General features: G+C 37.5%; 9 protein-coding genes across 9 annotated transcripts; 5 read left to right on the top strand and 4 right to left on the bottom strand.

Moving 5' to 3' along the window:
- Nucleotides 1–222: 222 nt before the first annotated feature.
- On the top strand, nt 223–944 carry MONOS_15180 (uncharacterized protein; the record flags this gene model as incomplete). Its single annotated transcript, XM_067868042.1, has 2 exons — nt 223–258; nt 399–944. 2 exons carry the CDS (start codon nt 223–225, stop codon nt 942–944), a joined length of 582 nt encoding a protein of 193 aa, XP_067718939.1.
- A 433-nt stretch (nt 945–1,377) lies between these two features.
- On the top strand, nt 1,378–1,692 carry MONOS_15179 (uncharacterized protein; the record flags this gene model as incomplete). Its single annotated transcript, XM_067868040.1, has 1 exon — nt 1,378–1,692. The coding sequence occupies one exon, from the start codon at nt 1,378–1,380 to the stop codon at nt 1,690–1,692; it is 315 nt and encodes a 104-aa protein (XP_067718938.1).
- Nucleotides 1,693–2,003: 311 nt separating this feature from the next.
- Nucleotides 2,004–2,867, top strand: MONOS_15178 (uncharacterized protein; the record flags this gene model as incomplete). The annotated part of the gene is made up of 1 exon (XM_067868039.1): nt 2,004–2,867. The coding sequence occupies one exon, from the start codon at nt 2,004–2,006 to the stop codon at nt 2,865–2,867; it is 864 nt and encodes a 287-aa protein (XP_067718937.1).
- A 2,326-nt stretch (nt 2,868–5,193) lies between these two features.
- MONOS_15177 (uncharacterized protein) lies at nt 5,194–5,767 on the top strand (the record flags this gene model as incomplete). The annotated part of the gene is made up of 3 exons (XM_067868038.1): nt 5,194–5,328; nt 5,510–5,572; nt 5,627–5,767. 3 exons carry the CDS (start codon nt 5,194–5,196, stop codon nt 5,765–5,767), a joined length of 339 nt encoding a protein of 112 aa, XP_067718936.1.
- A 974-nt stretch (nt 5,768–6,741) lies between these two features.
- On the bottom strand, nt 6,742–7,846 carry MONOS_15176 (putative Surp module; the record flags this gene model as incomplete). Its single annotated transcript, XM_067868037.1, has 1 exon — nt 6,742–7,846. The coding sequence occupies one exon, from the start codon at nt 7,844–7,846 to the stop codon at nt 6,833–6,835; it is 1,014 nt and encodes a 337-aa protein (XP_067718935.1). The 3' UTR covers nt 6,742–6,832.
- A 204-nt stretch (nt 7,847–8,050) lies between these two features.
- On the bottom strand, nt 8,051–8,563 carry MONOS_15175 (uncharacterized protein; the record flags this gene model as incomplete). The annotated part of the gene is made up of 1 exon (XM_067868036.1): nt 8,051–8,563. One exon carries the CDS (start codon nt 8,561–8,563, stop codon nt 8,051–8,053), a length of 513 nt encoding a protein of 170 aa, XP_067718934.1.
- A 452-nt stretch (nt 8,564–9,015) lies between these two features.
- On the bottom strand, nt 9,016–11,014 carry MONOS_15173 (uncharacterized protein; the record flags this gene model as incomplete). The annotated part of the gene is made up of 3 exons (XM_067868034.1): nt 9,016–9,403; nt 9,472–9,857; nt 10,484–11,014. 3 exons carry the CDS (start codon nt 11,012–11,014, stop codon nt 9,016–9,018), a joined length of 1,305 nt encoding a protein of 434 aa, XP_067718933.1.
- A 2,005-nt stretch (nt 11,015–13,019) lies between these two features.
- MONOS_15172 (uncharacterized protein) lies at nt 13,020–15,112 on the top strand (the record flags this gene model as incomplete). The annotated part of the gene is made up of 3 exons (XM_067868033.1): nt 13,020–13,116; nt 13,219–13,449; nt 13,500–15,112. 3 exons carry the CDS (start codon nt 13,020–13,022, stop codon nt 15,110–15,112), a joined length of 1,941 nt encoding a protein of 646 aa, XP_067718932.1.
- A 209-nt stretch (nt 15,113–15,321) lies between these two features.
- On the bottom strand, nt 15,322–15,510 carry MONOS_15171 (uncharacterized protein; the record flags this gene model as incomplete). The annotated part of the gene is made up of 1 exon (XM_067868032.1): nt 15,322–15,510. The coding sequence occupies one exon, from the start codon at nt 15,508–15,510 to the stop codon at nt 15,322–15,324; it is 189 nt and encodes a 62-aa protein (XP_067718931.1).
- Nucleotides 15,511–20,099: the final 4,589 nt, after the last annotated feature.

The raw sequence follows: 20,099 nt of genomic DNA, 5'->3' as shown, positions 1-20,099 counted from the left end.
AGAAAAAGTGAAAAAGAAGGAAGAGAAATTGAAAAGACTGAAGATGAAGACAAAGAGATGTGGAGCAATGCAGATGAAATATCAACACTTTCTTCTTCAGCCTCTTCTACTACGCCAAATTCTGTTCTGAAGCTGCTCTTGCATCAAATCATCGCTTCTGCCACTCCTTAGCTCCAATCAGCGAAAACGAGAGCCTTCGGCATTTGGTTGCAGATTATTCCAATGACAGACGATTTGACAGAAGAATGTGTGTTTCCGGTGTGCGAATGTTTATGAGATAGAAACAGACAAATGAAGTAGAACAGGCATAGTCATAGAAATAAGCGTTATCATTGACATCAATACGGAAATCATCATCATCATCATATTTTTCTTCATCTTCCTCTTCATCCGTACAGTCAGAAGTGAATTCATCGCAAGAAATAGCAGAAAAAGCAGAAATTGATGAAATCATCGAAGAATTCAAAAGAATACATGCGCCGCGTCTGCATCTTCCTGTGAACCTTCCGCCACAAGAAGCAACTCTGCAGAATCCATCTTATGTGCCTCGAAGACAAAGACAGAGAAAAAGCAATCAAAATTCAACACAAACCTTTTTGACACATTCAATTGCTGGTGTTGGCACAGGAACAGGCACATCTCCTTCTTCATTGTCCAATGAATCTTTTCTTTCTCTTCCTCAATCATCTCCTTCAACTTCCTCTTCCTCCTCTTCATCTTCCTCATCTTCTCCAGCAGTAACTGACCTCTCTCTCCATCCTAAACCACCTCATCGTTCTGAGATTTCCATGGCTCGCCGCATAAGAGCAATGCATCCTCTCCTCCGCCGACGCTATCTCAACCGCTGTGCGCAAGTGACTGCTGCTTCTGGTGCTTCACATTGTTCTTCTTCCTCTTCTTTTTCCTCCTCTTCTTCTTCCTCCTCGTTGCTTCGCTCTTCTTGAAACAGATTTCTAACAAGCGAAGAGCAGATGAGGAGGATGAGGCAGCAGTTCGGAAGAAGAAGGAAAAGACAATATTTTGTTCTCCCTCCCGATGTATTTGAGGCGCTTCCGCTGTTTGCAGAGTTTCGGATGGTGGAGCGGAATGCGGAGAATTTGGAGAAGAGGAAGAGAGAAAGAGAGAGAGCGAAGGATAAGAGGACAAATTAAGTTGAGGAAGGTATTGAAGCCTGCTAATGAAGGAGATAACAATGATGATGAAAAAGAAAATAAAGTGAAAGCAAAAGAAAACGAGAATTATTCACTGATCAGAAGAAATTCTTTAAAGGAACCGAAGTGAAATGAAGAAAGCGAATGCCTTTACGACAGCTCCATCATCAGTGATGAAGAAGAGAGAAGAGAGAAGAGGTACAAACGGAGAGAGAAACAGAGATTGATGCGAAGGTATTATCAGGCGCTTGAGCATCAACGTGATTCTGTTGTGAACGAAGTGCTTTTGATGGTCAGACCAAACTTGCTGCTTTCTCCGACGCCGATTGATGAATCTATAAAAAGATCAGGAATGAGTGGGAATGCTGCAAAAAATGAAGGAGATGATAAAGAATGTGAGAAAGAAGAGAAAGAAGCAACAAATTCTGGAAATGGAAATGGAAACAGGGAAGAAGTTGAAGGCAATACAGATGAAGGAAAAGACGAAAATCAAAAAGCAATTTTGGATGATTCAATGAACAACCGCAAAGAAGTTGCTTGAAAAGCAAAGACAATAAAAAAGAAGCAGAAAAGAATACAAACGCAAAAGAATCAATAAGAAACGGCAAAAAAGACGAAACGCATTCAGATGAGCCAAAACCAGAGCCTCTTTCATAACAATCCAAGCAAAAACAGAAGCAGCAGCAGTAACAGAACAACAATTCCGTCTCCAACGCTATCACATTCTCCACAGCCTAAACAATATTCTTCCGGAGGAGGTGATTTGGAACGATACACTTTACACGAGGGAAGCGAATGGACGGTGGATGAAGAGGAGTTGGAGGGAGAGCGTTGATTGTGTACAGCCAAGAGATGGAGATGGGGAGAGGAGCTGTTGGTGCACCAATAACGCTTCCATCAACAGTTGTTGTTGTTGGAGGAGAAGGAGGGGTGACGTTGGGTGTGATGAGGATGAAGGATTTGAACAAAGAAGTGACAAAGGTTATGCAAGATGAATTTCAGAATGAGAGAGGGAAAGAAGACGATGAAAAAGCGAAGATCATATTTTGTTCATTGGAATCTGATGATCAGAGAGAAAAACTGCTTCGACTGATGAAACTGAAGGAAATACAAAAGAAGAAAGAAGAGCGGGAGCGCAGGAAAATGGAGAAAGAAGTAAAAGAGAAGAATCTGTTTAGCAGCATCCAAGGAATACTACAACCACACTTTGAGACAGGCACGCCAACCAACCAGAAAGAGAGCAAAATGACAAGCGATGTGCAGCAAGAGGCGAAAGAAAGTCAAACGCCAATTTTGACAAGAGAGCGGAAATTGGACTGCATGCTGAATGACCTCGCAAATTCTGACCTGGAAGATTTGAGCGATGAACTGGATGTGCACTACCGTTATGTGCGTATCAAAAGCGAGGAAAATGGGCAATTTGTGTGGAAGATGCGAAAAGAGCCTGCGTATGCAGCAGTAGACGCGAGGCAGACAAGAACGCGGTTGGATCTGATGAGTGCGCTGAAGAGTGGGCTGTGGCAAAGCCGGGCGGAGCTGAGAAGAGGAAGGAGGATGAAGTGGAGGGGCTGGTGGACACACAAAGAGGAAGCAGAGGTGACACACAGAAAGGGAAGGAAAGGAGCAGGGAAAGGATCACCTCTGCTGTTTCAGAAGGAGAAAGGGACAAGAACATTCAGTCTGAGCAGTGTGCCTGGGAAAAGAGATACGTTGTAGTTCTCAAAGTTGGCATCTTTCTTCACGTTGAAGAAGTATTCAAAGGTGATGGATCTGATACAGAAACACCCTACCCACAATTTGGTTGCGCTTTGAGATTCAGCTGTTGATTTCACTTCAAATTCAAACATTGCCCTTCATCCTCTCTCTAACTGCACTTCTTCGCTTGTCAATTCTTCCTTGTTTATGAACATCCAACAGCAATCTTCTTTTTCTCTCAGAACATCTTTATCTCCTTCACTGCAGTCCCAAGCTAAACTTCTATCTTCTGCTAGTCTTGCTGATCCTGGTTCTCTTTCTCCGCTATCCCTGCCTTCCGTAACTTCTTCGTCTTCTCTTTCACCATCGTTATCTTCTGCTCCTTCTCTTTCATTCAGCTCCCGTCAAATTCATCATCAGGCCTCGTCTTTCATTCCTACTCAGAAAGACGAAAGAAATATTTATTCAGACATAGAATTTCAACCAACCTGACACAGCAACGGAAATGATTCTAAATCCTATCGAGAAAAGCTAATCATAAGGCATGCAATCTACAAGAAATTCTATTTTGGCCATTTCGTTTTAAGATTGAAAGAATTCACAGAAAACAGAAGGAGCAGGGCAAAAATGATATTTGGTATGAACGAGTTCCAAAAAATAACCTTCAATTGATTTCACAACATCAAAACCACGTGAATTGCAGGAAATGAAAGGATGAGGGAAATTGATTCAGAGGAAAAGGCTTATTTAAAGAGAATTTGGAAAAGGCAGTTAAGTGAATCGGATACAAGCATGTTGAAATCGGAATGTTGAGGAAATAAATGTTTTTGAAGAAAATTACCAAATATGATTGAAGAAAGGAAAACGGATGATTCCATTTAGCAACAAGCGAAATTTGCATTTGATGAAGAAGCGAAATTAGATAAGAAAGCGGAAAAGAAATATTTCTATGTGAGCTGATTTTCGGATCTATGAAAGAAAAGCAAAGATATATTCATCAAATGAAAAGCTACGAAGGCTCAAGGAGTTTTATATGATATGGAAAATGTCAAAATTTGAAAATGAAAGGAATAATAAAGAAATAAGAAAAATAATATCATTTCCAGTGATTTTAGTGTCAACAGCGCTGAAGGTGAGTGTTTGAAGAGAAACAAATGTTGAGCTGAGGAGTGTAAGAGAGGCGTCTTGGAGGAGGGAAATGAAGCCGTTGAGGGCATACTCGATGGTGGCACATGGGGTCTGTTGGGGTCTGCCACAGACATCAGCATCAGTTCCACCATTTGCAACGATTTTGTTCTGGGCAATGAGGGGGATCCATCCATTGAACTCAGCTTTTCTAATTTTCCACGATTTCGTTTAACGTTTGATGAATCCGATGAATCGAATAAAAGGAATGGAGATTTGTTGGCTATACAAAGGTGAGGGGAAAAAAAAATGAAAATTAACATTTTTTGATCAATAAAAATTAACAATTTTGTTTTCTTTTTTTCTTTAATATTCTTCTTTGTAAACTTTTTCTTTGCAATATTTTGTTTTGCCAATTATGAAATTTCTATTTTCCTTTTAAAGATTGATTTTTCAATTTTTTTATAAAACTTGATCAAAAAATTCTTTTTCACCAAAAACATTAAAAAGGTATGTTTTTTTGCATATAATAATAAAACAAATACATATTACAGAAATAAAAGCTTAATACTTGAAATAAATCAATTTAATTTATTGATCAATAAATACCTCTATAAATTTTATTTTTTCGATTTTTGATCTTTTTTTATGATATCAAAAAAAATCACCCAAATGAATAGAAAGAGGAGGAGCAATTACAGAAAAAAAATCACCAACGTTGAATAAAACACTAAACACTTTAGGAAAATACAAAAAACGAACATATTTCAAAAATTGTCTATCTTTGTGACATGATACACACTCTCCTTCTCTCTTCTCAACTAAAAAAAAATTACAAGTTATTAAATCTTGAAGACCAGAAACAACATCTGATCCTCTAATTGTAACAAAAAACTTATGGCTCATTCTTGAAATGGAGCGATCATGACAATGAACACACATTTCAACATTTGGTGAAATGATGGCAAACATATCATTTATTTCATTACAATTTTTGGAAAGAACTTTGAGAAGTCTTTTAAAAACAGCAGACAGTTCTTTTGGCTGATTCTTTCCTCCAAGATAAATGTCGTAAAATTTATTAATCTGACCTCCATCCCACACATTAAAATTTAACGAAGAGATTCGAAGAAGATGAAACAGCTGCATGAATGTTTTTTGCACACTGTTCATTTTCGAAATGTCTATAAATTTAACATCAAGAGAAGCCATGCATTGACAAATGGCAGAAAGAGAGCACACGCTGCCATTATTTTTCAAGCCTCTTTGTGAAGAAAGAAGCATCACAACGCAGGATCTTGAATTTTCTTTTGCAGATAATGAAGAAAAAGATGATGATAAAGCATATTGTTGTTTTGTTTGTTTTGTAATTACTGAAGAAAAAGTCGAATGTTTTGTGTTTTTCTTTGCTTCTTTTGTATTTATTTGAAATGAAGAATTAGCTTTAAAATAAATACAAAATTTATCGAAATGATGTGAATTTGTGGATGAACTTTTTTCGTCCTTTTCTGTATTGATTTTTGTGAAGTCATAAATAGAAGTTTGTTGCTGTTGCTGCGGATGAAGAAGAGATTGAGGTTGATTTTGATTTTGAGGTTGAGGTTTATATTGAGGTTGAGTCTGAAAAGGTGACTGCGCAGAAGACATTGGAATAGTCTGTTGTTGTTGTGGCTGCTGCTGCTGTTGTTGTTGTGGCTGCTGCTGCTGCTGTTGTTGTTGTGGCTGCTGCTGCTGTTGTTGTTGTAACTGCTGCTGCTGAAGAGAAGATTGTGTCTGTGCTTGTTGTGAGGAGTTAACGAGAGGTAAAAAAAGAGCAGAATTTGCTAAATGTTGCACATCACTGACTTTTTGAATAACAGTCGCTTGTTGATAAACATGTTGTTATTATTTTTATGTGAAAATATAAATTGTTGTTTTAAAAAATTAAAAAACAAAAATTAATAATTAAAATAAACATAAAAAAGCAAATTAAAAAATATACAAACGTAAACACGATTTGATAAAATCGTTGAAAAGCTGCGATCCGAAAGAGTCTTCAAGCATAAAAGCTCGAAGAATGTACAAAGCTCTTTCATATGGCATTTTTTGAAATATGCCTGAAATATGAGCGACTTCACGTTTAATTACTTTTCTGTCGAAACTATAATGCACTTTGGAAGTGCTAAACATGAAAAATTATATTAAAAAAATATTTGTAAGAACAATTATAATGGTAAATTCATTCTTTTCAGAAAAAAAAAAACACCTGAAATAAATTAAAACAATAGTAATTTAATAAATATCACATTTCTTCATAAAATTAAATTTTTAACAAAATGACAAATAACATCGCTTGCTATGCTATATAATTTCTGCTAATATTCTGTGATAAAATAAACATACGTTTTGTGCTTCCGAAAAGAAAATAAAAGAAGAAGATTGGAACTGAATTTGACGAAAGTTGAATGAAATAAAAATGGCAATTTTTTGTTGTTTATCTATGAAGAGAAAAAAGAAGAAGAGGGGAAGAGGGGAAGATGAGGAGGAATAAGAAGAAGATGGTTGAAGTTGAGGTTGGGCAGACTGCAACAAGGGTGATGGAGATGGCGATGACTGAGAAGGAGAAGAAGAAGGAGAGGATGAAGGAGAGGGTGAATGCGAAGGTGAAGGAGATACAGAAGGAGAAGGTTGTTTGACAGTTTCATGAAGTGGTGATTGTGCTTGAGTGGAATTGTTTCCTCTGCTCAGTTGAGATGAAGAGATGTATGAGAAGCTCTGGCTTGTCTGCAAGGGATGCTTAGCAGCTGCTGCCTCCTTGGCAATTTGAGAAGAAGAAGCAGAAGAAGCAGCAGAGTGAGTGATGGCAGACGATGATTGAGACTTCATGGAAACACGAGGAGGGACACGGGGACGAGATGAAGGTGAAGAAGAGGAGTTTGAAGTGGAGATGGAGGAAGGGGTGGTGCTGTGGAAGAAGAAGAGGAAGAGGAAGAAATGTTTGGTGCAGTTGGGGTTGAATTGGAAGGAGATTGAAGTAATTGTGATGTGTGAGATGACTGAGACTGAGAAAGAGGTGAAAATGTGGTTAGATGTGATGAATGCGCAGAAGGAGTAGCAGCAGAAGAAGAAGAAAGAGAAGAAGAAAGAGAAGAAGAAGAAGAAGACTTTGATAAAGATGATGAATCACCAATCTTCAAATTCGACTGTTTTCGATTGCAATCACCATCATTTTGTGTTCTTATTCCCTTTTCTGCCTCTTCCTTTCCATCAGCACATTTTTCTTCCTCTTCATCTGGACGAACAATTTTGCTTATTATTGGGTGTCTGGCTCCGAGGAAGCACTCAGGAACATCCCATCTCTTCCCCTGTGCATATCGGATCACTCTTTTGTCGCTTTCTTCCTCCGAAATCCCGTTCAGTGCACAGAAAACACGCCATTTGTAGTACTCGTTCCCTTCTCCACCTTCACGCAGGAAACTGAACAACGGGAACTGCTTCTTCTCTTCCCGCATCTTTGTTTCAAATCCTTTTCCTTTCACCACAACATACATCGCCATCTTTTCAATCACATGTTCCAAATCAACATTTTCAAGAGGAGCTGTAGGAAAAATAGCGTTCTTGTTCTGATTCAATGAAAAGATCCCTTCTTTCATTGTGTGATTATGGTTGTCTTCCTTTTCATCCTTTTCCTCATTTTTGACTTTGTTCATTTTCTTCTTTTTTCTTGCTGAGTTGTTACTATGGTGATACAATGGAATAGTCTTTTTCGCATATCCAATATGCATACAGCACTGTTTTTCTATTTCTTGTTTGCCTTTTTCAATCACCTTTTCCTTCTCTTCACCTTCCCCTATCTCTTCCTTTTCCTTTTCCTTATATCCTTTTATCTCCTTCATCTCCTTCAGTGCTGCCTCCACTGTCAGCTTTGCACAGACTGCCTCCTCTGTCGTGAAGAACGCCACAAACGCATATCACTTCTTCTGGTTCACTGCCACATAATCCGGCTGCCCAAGCTCCCCAAACAGCTGCCGCACATCCCGCTCTCCTGTGCCAGCGGGGAAGTTGCGGATCCACAACATACTCTGCGCTTACCCCGCTTCCTACTCCGCCTCAACCACAGCCGTAGGGAACACCACTGAACGCAGCACTGCCTCCGTCTCGCTGATCCGCCCGCAGCTGCACAGAAGAGAGAACCCTCCGATCGCAAAGCGGAACATGTTGATGGAGTCTGGCTCTGACGTCAGTACACTCGAAGACGAGCTCTGTTCGGTCTCTGGACTACCGGCTGCGCTTTTTGACAGATTATCGCTGGATACAGAGGCTGCGTATGAAGAGGATTCCTCAAAGTCAGAAGAAAAAGAAGATGATGATGACAATGATGAAGATGATAATGAAGATGACAGTGTTGATGAGGAAGAAGTTGTTGCTAAATTAACAGTTGAAAGTGGATTAAGCAGAGAAGATGCCAAATTGGTTGATGACGACTGCTGCTGTGGGTTGATTGCTTCTGCTTCCATTTCGTCTCCACTGATGTTCTGATCATTCGTTTTCATGTTTGCTCCCTCAACTTCTTCTGTCTTGTTCTCTTCCTCTCTGTTTTCTTGTTCTTCCATCTTTCTGTCCTGCTTCACCGACGCCACACGCGCATGCGAGGCAACAGAAGAAATGAACTTCTCCACTTTCAGACTCTCTCTTTTCCGCAGCAGCTCTACTTCGTAGTTCAGCTGCAGCAGCATCGCTCCTTCTCCGCATTCAGATCTACTGCATCCGAAATCCGGCGCTTCAGCTCCGCATTCGCCTCGTTCAGCTTCTCAATCTTGCTTCGGAATGCAGGCATCTGCTCTTCATGCTCCTTCGTCCCTTCGATCGTCGCACGCACTGTCGTGTCTTTGTCTTCCAGCAATTTTTCCAGCTCTTCTTTCTCCCTTTTCAGCTCAGCATCCTGCGCCTCTTTCTCCTGCAACATCACCCTCTGCTGCGCTGCCAGTTCTGTCGTCTCCTTCATCCGCTGTGCTGTCTCAACGGCATCTTTGTCTCTCGCTTCACTCAACTGCGCCTCTCTTTCTTACGCTTTCAGCTTCAATTCTTCTGCCTGCTCTGCTTTTTCTCTAAGCTCCTCCACTTCTTTCTCCACCTTCTGCTTCGCCATCAGCCATTCCACTTGCTCCTCCGACTGGCTCGACATAAGCGACGCCGCTTGCTCTTCCAGTTCTGTTTTGATCTGCTCGAAGCGCTTGATATCTGCCTTCGCTTCAGCAGCCTGTGCCTGCAGCGACTCCTGCTTCACCAGCACCTCTGCCAGCGCCCTATCAAGATCTGCTATGTGCTCATCGCATTCCTTCAGCAACAGAATAAGAGACGCATTTTCTGCGGCCAGGCTGCGTATCTGGTCGACAAGAGCGCTGTTGCAGCTCTGCTGCTGGAACAGCGACAGCGTCTGAGCTGCAGCAAAACTGGGCGAAGCGGAGGGAGTTTGCAGTGTTGTGGGGTGAGAAGCGCTCTGAGGCATGTTCGTTCTCACTGTGTTATTCGCAGTGAATGTCCGGAGTGAATCGTATCCTCCTCCGCAAGTGGCTCAGCATCCAGCTGCTTCCCCTTCTCCTCTGCAAATGGTACCCCAGCGAAAGGCTCCTGGGCATTCGTGCTTTGGCTTCTGGGTGACGCTGCAATGTTCACCTCCGCCATCGCCGACGTCAGCCGCGACAGCTCTTCTTTGATCCCTTCAGCGCGAGTCTTTTCTTTCTCCAGATACGAAACACGCGACCGGAAAAAGAAGTTGCGTGGTGCCAGCCTCTCTTTCTTCTGCTCTGCTGCCTTCCACCGCAAGCACACCTCGCTCCTCTCTTTGTGTGCGGAATGCCACGCAAAGAACACCCAACGCACCAGCCGGATGTCCGCCAGCCGCTGCTAAAGCGCCACAATTTGCATGTTGTGCGTTTTTCTATCCTTTCGCTCCTGAATGCTCCTCCTCCACTGGCAGAACAGAGACTTAACTCTTTTCAACTTCCACATCTCGGCTGCCCTGTTCTCCTGCTGCTGCTGTTCGAGAAACGCGCCCCGCATAACACTCCAGCTGCTGGACATTCGGCGCCTCCAGATCAGTTCTTTTGCTTTGCTCAGCAATTTCTCCTTCTCATTGAATTCTCTGTGATACCGCTTCCACTCCTCATTACCATCGCTTTAGCTTTGTAGCTTCTCATTGCAATCTACGTGTTCATCAAAAGAAATGCAAACCGTTTTTTCCTGTCTCTTTCATCATCCATCGCTTCTTTCAACTCGTCCAGCTCTTCCTCTTTCTCTTTCATTTCTTTTTCTTTTTCTTTTTTCTCTCAACAAACCAACAAGCAAACAAAATGAAAAAGAAATACCCAACATTCTATTACTTTCTCTCAAACAGTAGCGAAGCCAATTTTTATCACCTTTATGCCCTCCAAAGACAAATATTGTGGATCCTTCTTCATTAACATTATCTTCTTATGCTTCTTCTTCTTCTTCTTCCTCCTCCTCCTCCTCTTCCTCTTTTCTTCACATACTCTCCCCCGATCAGCAATCCCTCTTCCTTCTCTTCCTCTGACTTCTTCTTCTTCTCGTCCTTCTTCTTCTTTTCCTTTTTCTTCCTCTTCTTCATTATCCTTCTTTTCACACTGCCCCAGCAGCACCCACAGCAGATCCATCGCCTCGCACACCACACTCCGATGCCTCCCTCTCTTCAAAATCTGCGTCACTGCCTCGATACATCCTGCCTCCACAATCACCCCCGCAGCCTCCTTCCCCAGCAGCCCCACGTTCCTCAGTGCCCTCAGCGCGTGGCACTGGGCGCTGTGTGTGTCTGCCTGGGCGATGTGGCAGAGGGCGAAGACACACCTCGGCCGGAGGAGGGTGCATGCCTGGGAGGAGGTGCCGGCGCTGATGTTGCAGGCGAGGAGCGCTGCCTCGTGGCGCAGACAGGACGAGGAGGAGGACAGGTAGGAGGCGAAGACGTCGAAGAAAGAGGGCTGCAGCAGAAGACCCTGGATGTCTTCTTCGCTGCCGCACGAGAAGTTCACAAAGAAGCGGAACGCCATCACTCGCAGAACAGACACAGAATCACTTTGAATGAAGGGGATGATCATTTCATTTGAAATGTCATTCATATTATAATTAATATTTGAAGAATATGTAAATGAAAGTTCAAAAAGAATATAATTAAATTGATCAAATAAATAGAAAGAAAAATAGATGAGGCAAACCTCATCAATTCCACAACCAGCCCAAGGAGCACAGGATCAATGTAGAATTTGTTATTATTCGAATTCTCGCGATGTTGGTGAGTACTTGCATACAATACTCGATGACTGCCTTTTCTGTGGGCATCTCATCGCTCTTCGTTCCTTCATTCTCTATCTACTGCTCTCTTTTTCAAATCCTTTCTTCTTCACTTCTTTTGGATTCTTCTTTTTCTTCTTCCTTGATTTTCTCTTCTCTTCTCATCTTTCATTCTTTTTATTCTTCTTCTCTTTTTCCTTCATCCAATCTCATATTATCCTCTTCAGCTTCATTTTCTTCTTCTATTCAAACACCATACAGCCCTCCTTCCATATTATTTCCTCTTCTTTCTTCATCCAACTTCCTCTTCCCTCTCTTCCCTCCCTTCTCCCCTCTTTCCATCTTCTCCTTAATATCCTCTTCACCACTCTTCTCATCCACATTTCCCTCAACACTTCTTTCACAAACATGGCTATGCTGAAGAAGAGCTGGCCAGATTGAGAAGAAAGCATCAGATCTGCCAGAAGCTGAAGGAGATGAGAGGTGGTGGTAATGGATGGGAATGACGAGGAGAAGGGATTGGTTGAAAGATAGGTGGTGGAGAAGGGGAAGGAGAAGGAAGAGGAAGGAGAAAGCAGCATCGTCTCGATCATTCAACGAATGAGTGGATTCGGGGAAGATAATAGCGCAGGCGAAGATGATGGAAAAGAAGATAATTTGTGTTTGCTTGTCGAAAGAGATGAGTGTTGCGGAGCAGAAGGAATTTGCGAAGAAGAAAGAAAGATAAGGAAACGAAGGATGTCATAATTGTAGGTGTAATAACAATTATGATAATTAAGAGGTTTAAAATGATGAATGCTTTTATTCCAATTTTGTGGTGGAAATGAAGAACAGTATACTTGAAAACAACGAGGAAGAAGAAGCATAAAAGAAGACATGAATCACATTTGAATTTTGCTTTCAAAAAACAAAGTTCCTTTTCAGAAAAATCAAATTTTTAAATTTTTCCATAAACCCATTTCGAATTTTAATTTTTTCGTTGATCGGGAATTTGCAGAATTGATTAATTTTTAGTTTTAAATGGAATAAATGATATAAAGAAGAGATAAATATACGCAAAAACGATTTCTGCAAATTCCCGTGTAATTAAAATCTTTCATTGATCAATAAGATCAAATCGAACAATTTTCAGAATGAATATTATCAGAAACATTTTTTTAAAAAAACAATCTTATTTTATAAATTTCAATCGATGCAATAAATTTTCATTGTTTATTATTTGTCACTATTGAAATAAAATTTTTTTTGCAAAAACTTATCATTTACCAAAAACAATAATTATAAAAAAAATCCTATTTTGATTTAAGTCATTTTTTAATATAAACACAAAAATAACAATTATGTTCATTAAATTTTGATTGAGACAGAAATGCTGTTTTTTTGTTTTATAAATGATATTTTTAACAATTTTAAAAAAATTTATATTTATTTTCATTGTTTGATATTTTCATTCTCAAATGATGTGGAAAACGAAATAAGATTCATGTCAGTTTTGACTTGTAAGCAAATTTTAGAAGGATAATTTTGAATAATAATAATTCATTTTTGGAAGCTCTTTGAATATTTTATTTGTCAATTTTTCTATAAATAAATACAAAACCAAAAAAAAAATTATAAAAAGTATTATTTATTAAAACAACAGCATATCAATTTCCAATATCATCAAACCATAATTAAATTACATTCAAAATAAAAATGTCTTTTTCAAAACCTCAATCAACTCTTAATTCAAGATCCAAAACTCTTTGGAACGAAATAAAACGAATGGGTGGAGATGACGTTGATTCATTGCTCATCTATCTTTTTTACAACTATAGACAATCATCTTCTGTTATTAACGATTTACTGAAGTCTTTGAACGGTTTGATTTTTATTTTTTCAAGTTTTATATTGAAAAATTTATGAACTGTCATCCTTGTCATTTTCTTATTTTTTTGTTTATTATTTATTTTTTTTGAAATAGAATATCACATTAAGCTGCTGGAAGACCTGTCTGTGGTGTGCAACAACGCTCCATTGAACACTCAGACAACAATGCTACAAGCACTGTCATGCAACACATCATTATCCGATTTACAGGACTATGGATATGATGTCACAGAGGGAAAATTCACTTACGCGAAGCAAACGCTGAAGAAAAACCAAGGCTTCATTATCCAGCCTCAAAGACCTCATCTTCCTTCTTGCAAAAGTGGTTTGAATTTATTAATATTTTTTTATAATTATTTTCTGTGTTTATTTTAGGCTTAAATGAACAGGACTGGGAAAAGGGCAATAACTGGATGTTAGCCCATTCGACTGAAGCCTCAACTTCGCTTCAGTCAGCAAAGAAAAAGCAGCGAGCTGAGCCAGATTACACAAGATTTATAGACGAAGCAGCGTGGGATGAAGAAATTATTACAGAAAATTCTTCTTCAAATAAAAAACAATCTTCTTCCTCTTCAACATCGTCCCAACAAAATAAAAAATCTAATCCCATTTCAGAAAAAAATTCTCCATCTTCAAATTCCTCCTCTTCTCAAGCTGTTGATGCTCCAATCAGTACTCCAACAAGAAGAGAAAGGAGTTCAACAAAAAGAAAAACAAAGAAATTACATCATAAACGTCATTCGTTTCCATCTCCAATTCCAATTCATAAACTTTTCAAACAGAAAACAACATCATCCAATTCCTCGTCTTCCTCGTCTTCCTCGTCTTCCTCGTCTTCCTCGTCTTCCTCGTCTTCCTCGTCTTCCTCATCTTCCTCATCTTCCTCATCTTCCTCATCTTCCTCATCTTTCGCAAAGAAACAGAAAGAAAATTTAAATTCTTATGCAATTGAAGAATCTTCAACTTCCTTTAATAACGATGATGTGTGGGTTTGTGAGCAATTAGTGGATTATGCCACTTCACCCACATTAATTCCACCTCAAGCATTTCAAACTCTCTTTTCTTCATTTTCAAAAGAGAATGACATTTCAATACATCAACAACAAAGCATTCAATCTTCAAATAAAGAAATACATCAACAAAGTAATTCTTCAAAAAATATTTCAAAAAAGAATGCAAAAGAAAAGTCAATTAAAATTAATTCTCATTCTCAATCTTCTTCAAATTCATTCAATTCTTCGAAAACATCATCACAAATAACAAATGGATTACCAAACTTGGGAAACACTTGCTTTTTGGCTTCTCTTCTTCAATGCATGTCTTCTATCATCACGCAAAAACCATCTTTTATCAAAAAACAAACAGTTATGAAGAACACATCTTCGCGTGTAATAAGTGTTTGTCAACAACTGGTTAAAGATGGAATGGCAGTGCGTTCGTGGATCCCATCGCTTATCAACAAATGGGAAGACTTTTGCGGATACAGCAGCAGGCAGCAACAGAATGTGATAGAAGCATTTGAAAATCTTCATCAACTTCTTCAAATTAATAAGATATTTGAAAAGGATACCTTCAATCCTGTGCTCATTACTCATTTCAAATGTCAAAAATGTCAAAAAGTTTCGAATCATTTCAATGAAGCCTGTAGTAATGTTATCATAAATTCATCATCTCCTCATAAAGGTCTATCTTCACTTTTTGCAACAGAAATTTTGGATGGAAAGAACAATGTTTATTGCGATGAATGCAAAGAGAAATGCTGTGCTGCTCGATGGGAGGAAATGACTGCATTTCCAGAGGTGCTGGTCCTCTGTCATGAATGCACTGATTCTGCTAGTTCTGCGCCTTCGAGAACGCTTCTAATTGAAACTGATCGCACTAACAAGCGCACGTTCTGCAAAGGGTTTTTAACAGAAAACATTCAACATCTTCAAGAGAGCAATAAGGAAACAATCATTTATCATCTTTCAGGACAAATACTATATTAACGTCTGGATCAAAGAAATGGACATTACATTGTTATTGTTAAAAGGAAGAGTAGAATCAACAGTTTTTGGAGCATTTGCAATGATGAAAATGTTTCTGAATTCGATAGTGACAAATGGAGTTCTTCATGGAAAGATATTTACGCTCAGGGTTTCATTCCTTCACTTTCATTTTTCACAAAAGAAAAAACAAAGCCAACATTATCAGCTATTCAATTTGGTGGTTCTTCATCCTCTTCAGAAACATCAAATTTAAACACTTCAAATAACTTATCATCATCGTCAACAACAACATTAACTTCAACAACAACAACAACATCAACAACAACAACTGCATCATCATCATCATCATCATCATCATCATCATCATCATCATCATCATCATCATCATCATCATTCATCACACCACCACATCATTCTTCTTCCATTCCACAACTTTCTTCATCAATAATAACTAACTATGGATTGGAAGCACTAAAAGAAAGAAGAAAGAAAACGGGCATCTTTTCTCCCAATGAAAAGAGATTAATCTTCAAGCCCAAGACAAAATTATGGAAAGAGTTTTCAGAAGAAACGAATATCAAAGTTTCTTTGTCACACTTCTACAAACTCACCACCAACTTTTCCAAAGCGAAAAGACGAACTGACCTTTGTGGAATGTGCGAGAAGCTCAACTATCTGGAAAACAAATTGAAGTCATCGCAAAACAAAAATGGACTTTCTTCTGCTGAGTTTCACACTCTGAAACTTCTTCGTCAACATCGTCTTGTTGCAGAAATGCAACGAAAACATTATCAATCAACTGTTGATAATCTGAAAGAGGGAGAAGCAGTCTTCGTCTTCGACTTCAAAGAGAAATGGAAACTCCCTATCAGAAAAAATTAACTTCAACAAGAATTCTTTAATTACCAACAAGTCTCTCAATTCACAATCATCTCTCTTCAAAAAATTAATAATCAACAAATAAAAAGAACTTTCAACTTCTTCTCCGACTGCCTCTCAAATGATCACAGATTTGTTATTGAGTGTCTGGAATCTGTGATCAAAAGACACTTCTTCTCAGACACTCACACTTTTAAGTTCTTCTGCGATTCGGGTCCACACAACCGAAATCGCTTCCTCCTTCACTTCATTCTCTCCAAACAATCCAAACTTCTCAAAAAGAAAAACACCCAACTCAATTTCTTCGCTGAACACCATGGAAAAAATATTTGTGATAGTGAATTTGGTGCGTTAGTGAATGCAATCGACAACAATCTTTCGACTGAACACATCACCACACTTCATGACTTAATCAACTTCTTCGAAAGCAATATGAATGTTTCGACATCTGTTTCATCATCATCACAATTTAATGTTTTTGAATCATCCTCATCAAACAACTCCCCATCGTCATCATCTATCAAGGAGTGTGTGCATGAGAGGTACTTTGAAGAATATGTACCATCTCAACAAATCTCATGGCCATCATTGTCAGTTCCCCACATGAAAGATTACTTGTATTTTGAGCGCAAGGGCTCATTTGTCTGCGCATCTGCTGTTGGATATCTTCCTCAACGCTCTCTGGTTGCACTCGAATCTTCAACAATGAAAGAAAAAGTTCAACGTTCAAGAAAGTCATTTCACTCTGATATCACATCATCTAACTCTTCTCTTCTTTCTCAATCTTCTCAAGATCTTCTTTCAAGGAGATTTGAGCTTCTTCTTGACTCTTCTTCTATTAATGAATCTCAAAATTGTTCTTTTGGTGTCCCCTATTAAGAAACTAGTTGTTGTGTATGCTCAGCTGGCACTCAATCGGAAGGGTGCTGGACATGACTGTTCGTATTAGATATTGCAGCCTTCGGGCTGCTTTATCCGGACCTGGATACGACGAACAGCCTCCCAGGTGCACAACAGTTAGAATCCGAATGTTTTCTTGTGGTTTTTGTCCCTATATTGTTTCTATAATAAAATTGGTTATTGTCCCGCATATATATGTATTTATCGAGATTCATTAATAGAGAGAGTTGTGAGGGAATTCATTGATCTTTGGGTGAGGTTTATGAAAGGGAGAGTTGTTGAGAGTGTGATATGTTGTCTTATCATTGTGTCTGTCTTTTTTCAATGTTGGATTTGATCTTTTTGAGTCAAAGGGAGAGAAATATAAGAAAGGGAAGAGTGGATGGAAAACAGATGGAAAATGGACTTATAGATTTTTGAACTTTTTATATAAGTATTCTTTTTTGTTAGGAATTGTCTTTGATACAGTTATTTTGATGTTGAAGTATTGTTTTTTCTCATATCTTTTATTGTTCAAAATTGCTAATATTTAGTTGATATTTGGTGATTGTTTTATGATTATGTGACAGAATTGTGTTTTTTTGAAAGTTATTGAATCTGATTAGAATATATCTGACTGTTTTCAATTTTTTTAATGATCAATATCATGAAGTACTTTTTGTTTATTTATGTCATTTTGATTGGTGAACGATTGTTAATATTTTTCGTATTTTTTTCATTTCATTGATATTTTTTCCATTTCGATTTTGATTCAGATTCGAAAATATAAAATTTTTTTATCTAGAATTCATCTTCAGTTTTTTCCATATTACTTAAATTAACGTTAAAAGCAATAAGTATTTATTAACCCTGGGTGACGTGAAGAAAAAAATTCGTCACGTCCGTCACCAATTTTCCACTTCCAAAAAAAAAAAAAAAAAAAAAAAAAAAAAAAAAAAAAAAAAAAACCATTGTTGTTTCTATTATTGCAAAAAAATGAACAATTGAAATATAACATTTAATAGTAAATTTTCATAATTTAATTAATTTCCTATTAAAAACGATTGATCAATCGATCCCATTACAATATGATTCAAGTCACAATTCAAGTTATATTTTATATAATCCAATAAAATATGAATATTTCTTTCCGTAATGGTGTGAAATTTGATATCATTGAGAATGCAATACGTTTGAATTGCAGAAAACAATTTTATTCAACTTTTTGTTTGTTCAATAAGATTAACAAACATCGTGATGATTTATTTGCATGACAACTTCGAAATACGGACAAATAGAATTTCATCAAAAAATATCTCAGTTTGTCTGCTGTTTTTTTTTTTTTTTATTTCATGATTATTGCATTTGACTATTTATTTTTTTTTGAAAAATTTCTTCATGAGATGGGACATTACTACGAGAATGCACAAGCGCAGAAAATTGAAGAAATAAATGAAATAATTGAAGAAATGAAGGGAGAAGAATTTGAATCTGTCTTCACAAAAAAATAGATCGATGAAATGGACGAAATGATTAAAGAAGGGAAAATAAAAATTGCAAATGCTTTTTGTTTGCTGAAACATTTTGGATATTGCATCGTTTTAAAAGATATGTGTGTTTTTGGTTTTGGGTATTCTTCATTGAACAAAAGATTCGAGAAGATGATTGAAGATGAAGATAAGAAAAAAGAAATGAAAATAATGTGGTTGATCTTTGTGAATGCCATGTTTCTATAAGATCCGACTTCTCAAAGGAATTGATATCAATTACTGTGCCTTGCCTTCTGAAAGCTGCATTGAAAAAAGAGGAGAACAAAGAAGTCTAGAAAGATGTGGAAATGGTATTGCTGACTTTATGTCACATTGGGAAATGTTTTGTATGATCTTTCTTTTCTCCCTTTGTTGAATTGATTTTGCTTTATTTTATCATTTCTTTTTTATTAGAAAATGGATAAAGAATTGCATTTGAATGAAATCAAAGAGATTATCCTTTATCATCAAGAACACAACAATTTGACACATCTTGCCTATCAATCTGCTTGGGAGTTTTTAATTTTCAGATTAGCCTACGACAGATCTTTGGAAGATGTTGTTGTGAATGAACTGCATTTTACGAGAGAAGCATCAAGAGAATTAGAAGAGCTGACAAGATGTGTGGAATGGAAAAGAAAAAAAGAAGAAAGAGGAAGAGAAACGAAAGAAGAGCTTGCGATAATAAGATGGATCCAAGTTCTGGAGCATTTCTTGACGATTGCAAATCGTTGAATAAAAAGTCAATCAGATTGATTGACAGCGTTTTTCAGGTATTTCGAGATGCGAATGATGATCACAGAGTTATTAGCGACACATGCATTTATTCCCAGCGAAATTCTGTGATTAGCAGAGCTATTGAAGTTGAAGACTTGTTTGAGAGTTGCGCGGCTGACACCGTTTTTAAAGAACTGCAATAATTAACACTGAATAATGAAATGGCAAGTGAAAGAATTGAATTGTGTGTGTTTCTTTTTGGAACTTTTTTGAAGATTGGATGAAAATACAGATAATGAAATGGAAAAAGCAAAATGGAAATATTTATAAATAAGGAAGGAAAAAACACAAATATGTTATCATTTTGTTTTATGAAATTCTTGATTATTTGCAAATAAAATTTTGATAGATTTGATTTTCAGTTTATATTTAACTTCGATTTTATGAATGAGTGATGAACAGAGAAATTTTTCATTTTTAACTCGAACTCATTTTAATTTCACAAAATTGAATACAAAGAATCTTTTTGAGCCTTTTTCTATGCTGTTTTGGTTAAAATTTGCTTTTTCAAAAAGAAGTGAATCGAGAAATATAGACAATTCCTTTAAATGTTTCCATTTTCTGATTTTCTTCTGCGAAAATCTTTTTTCAACAACTTATCTGTATATATATTTCATAAAAATAAGGATATCATCTCGTTCTCCCGTTATTCTAAGCTGTATCTTCTCCATTTCTTTCTTTTGAAAAAGCTTATCTCACCACCTCATTAATTTCGCTTCAATAACAGAAATTTCAAACAACTTCAGAAGAGAGTTATTGGCATTGGATAAAACCTGATCGCAAGAAATAAAAGCTGATGAATAGAAGTTATGAAAGAATTCGAATAAAAAAAAACCTGTTTTTTAAAACGAAGAGATAAATATCTTTGATGATAAGGAAATGAATTTCTATATGTCTGAAAGATAAATACTAAATATACCAAA

The sequence above is a fragment of the Monocercomonoides exilis genome, assembly GCF_001643675.1.
Source record: "Monocercomonoides exilis strain PA203 chromosome Unknown scaffold69-233226, whole genome shotgun sequence".
Classification (NCBI taxonomy): Eukaryota; Preaxostyla; order Oxymonadida; family Polymastigidae; genus Monocercomonoides; species Monocercomonoides exilis.
The sequence above is the reverse complement of the archived record's forward strand: the minus strand, read 5'-3'. Positions and strand labels throughout refer to the sequence as shown.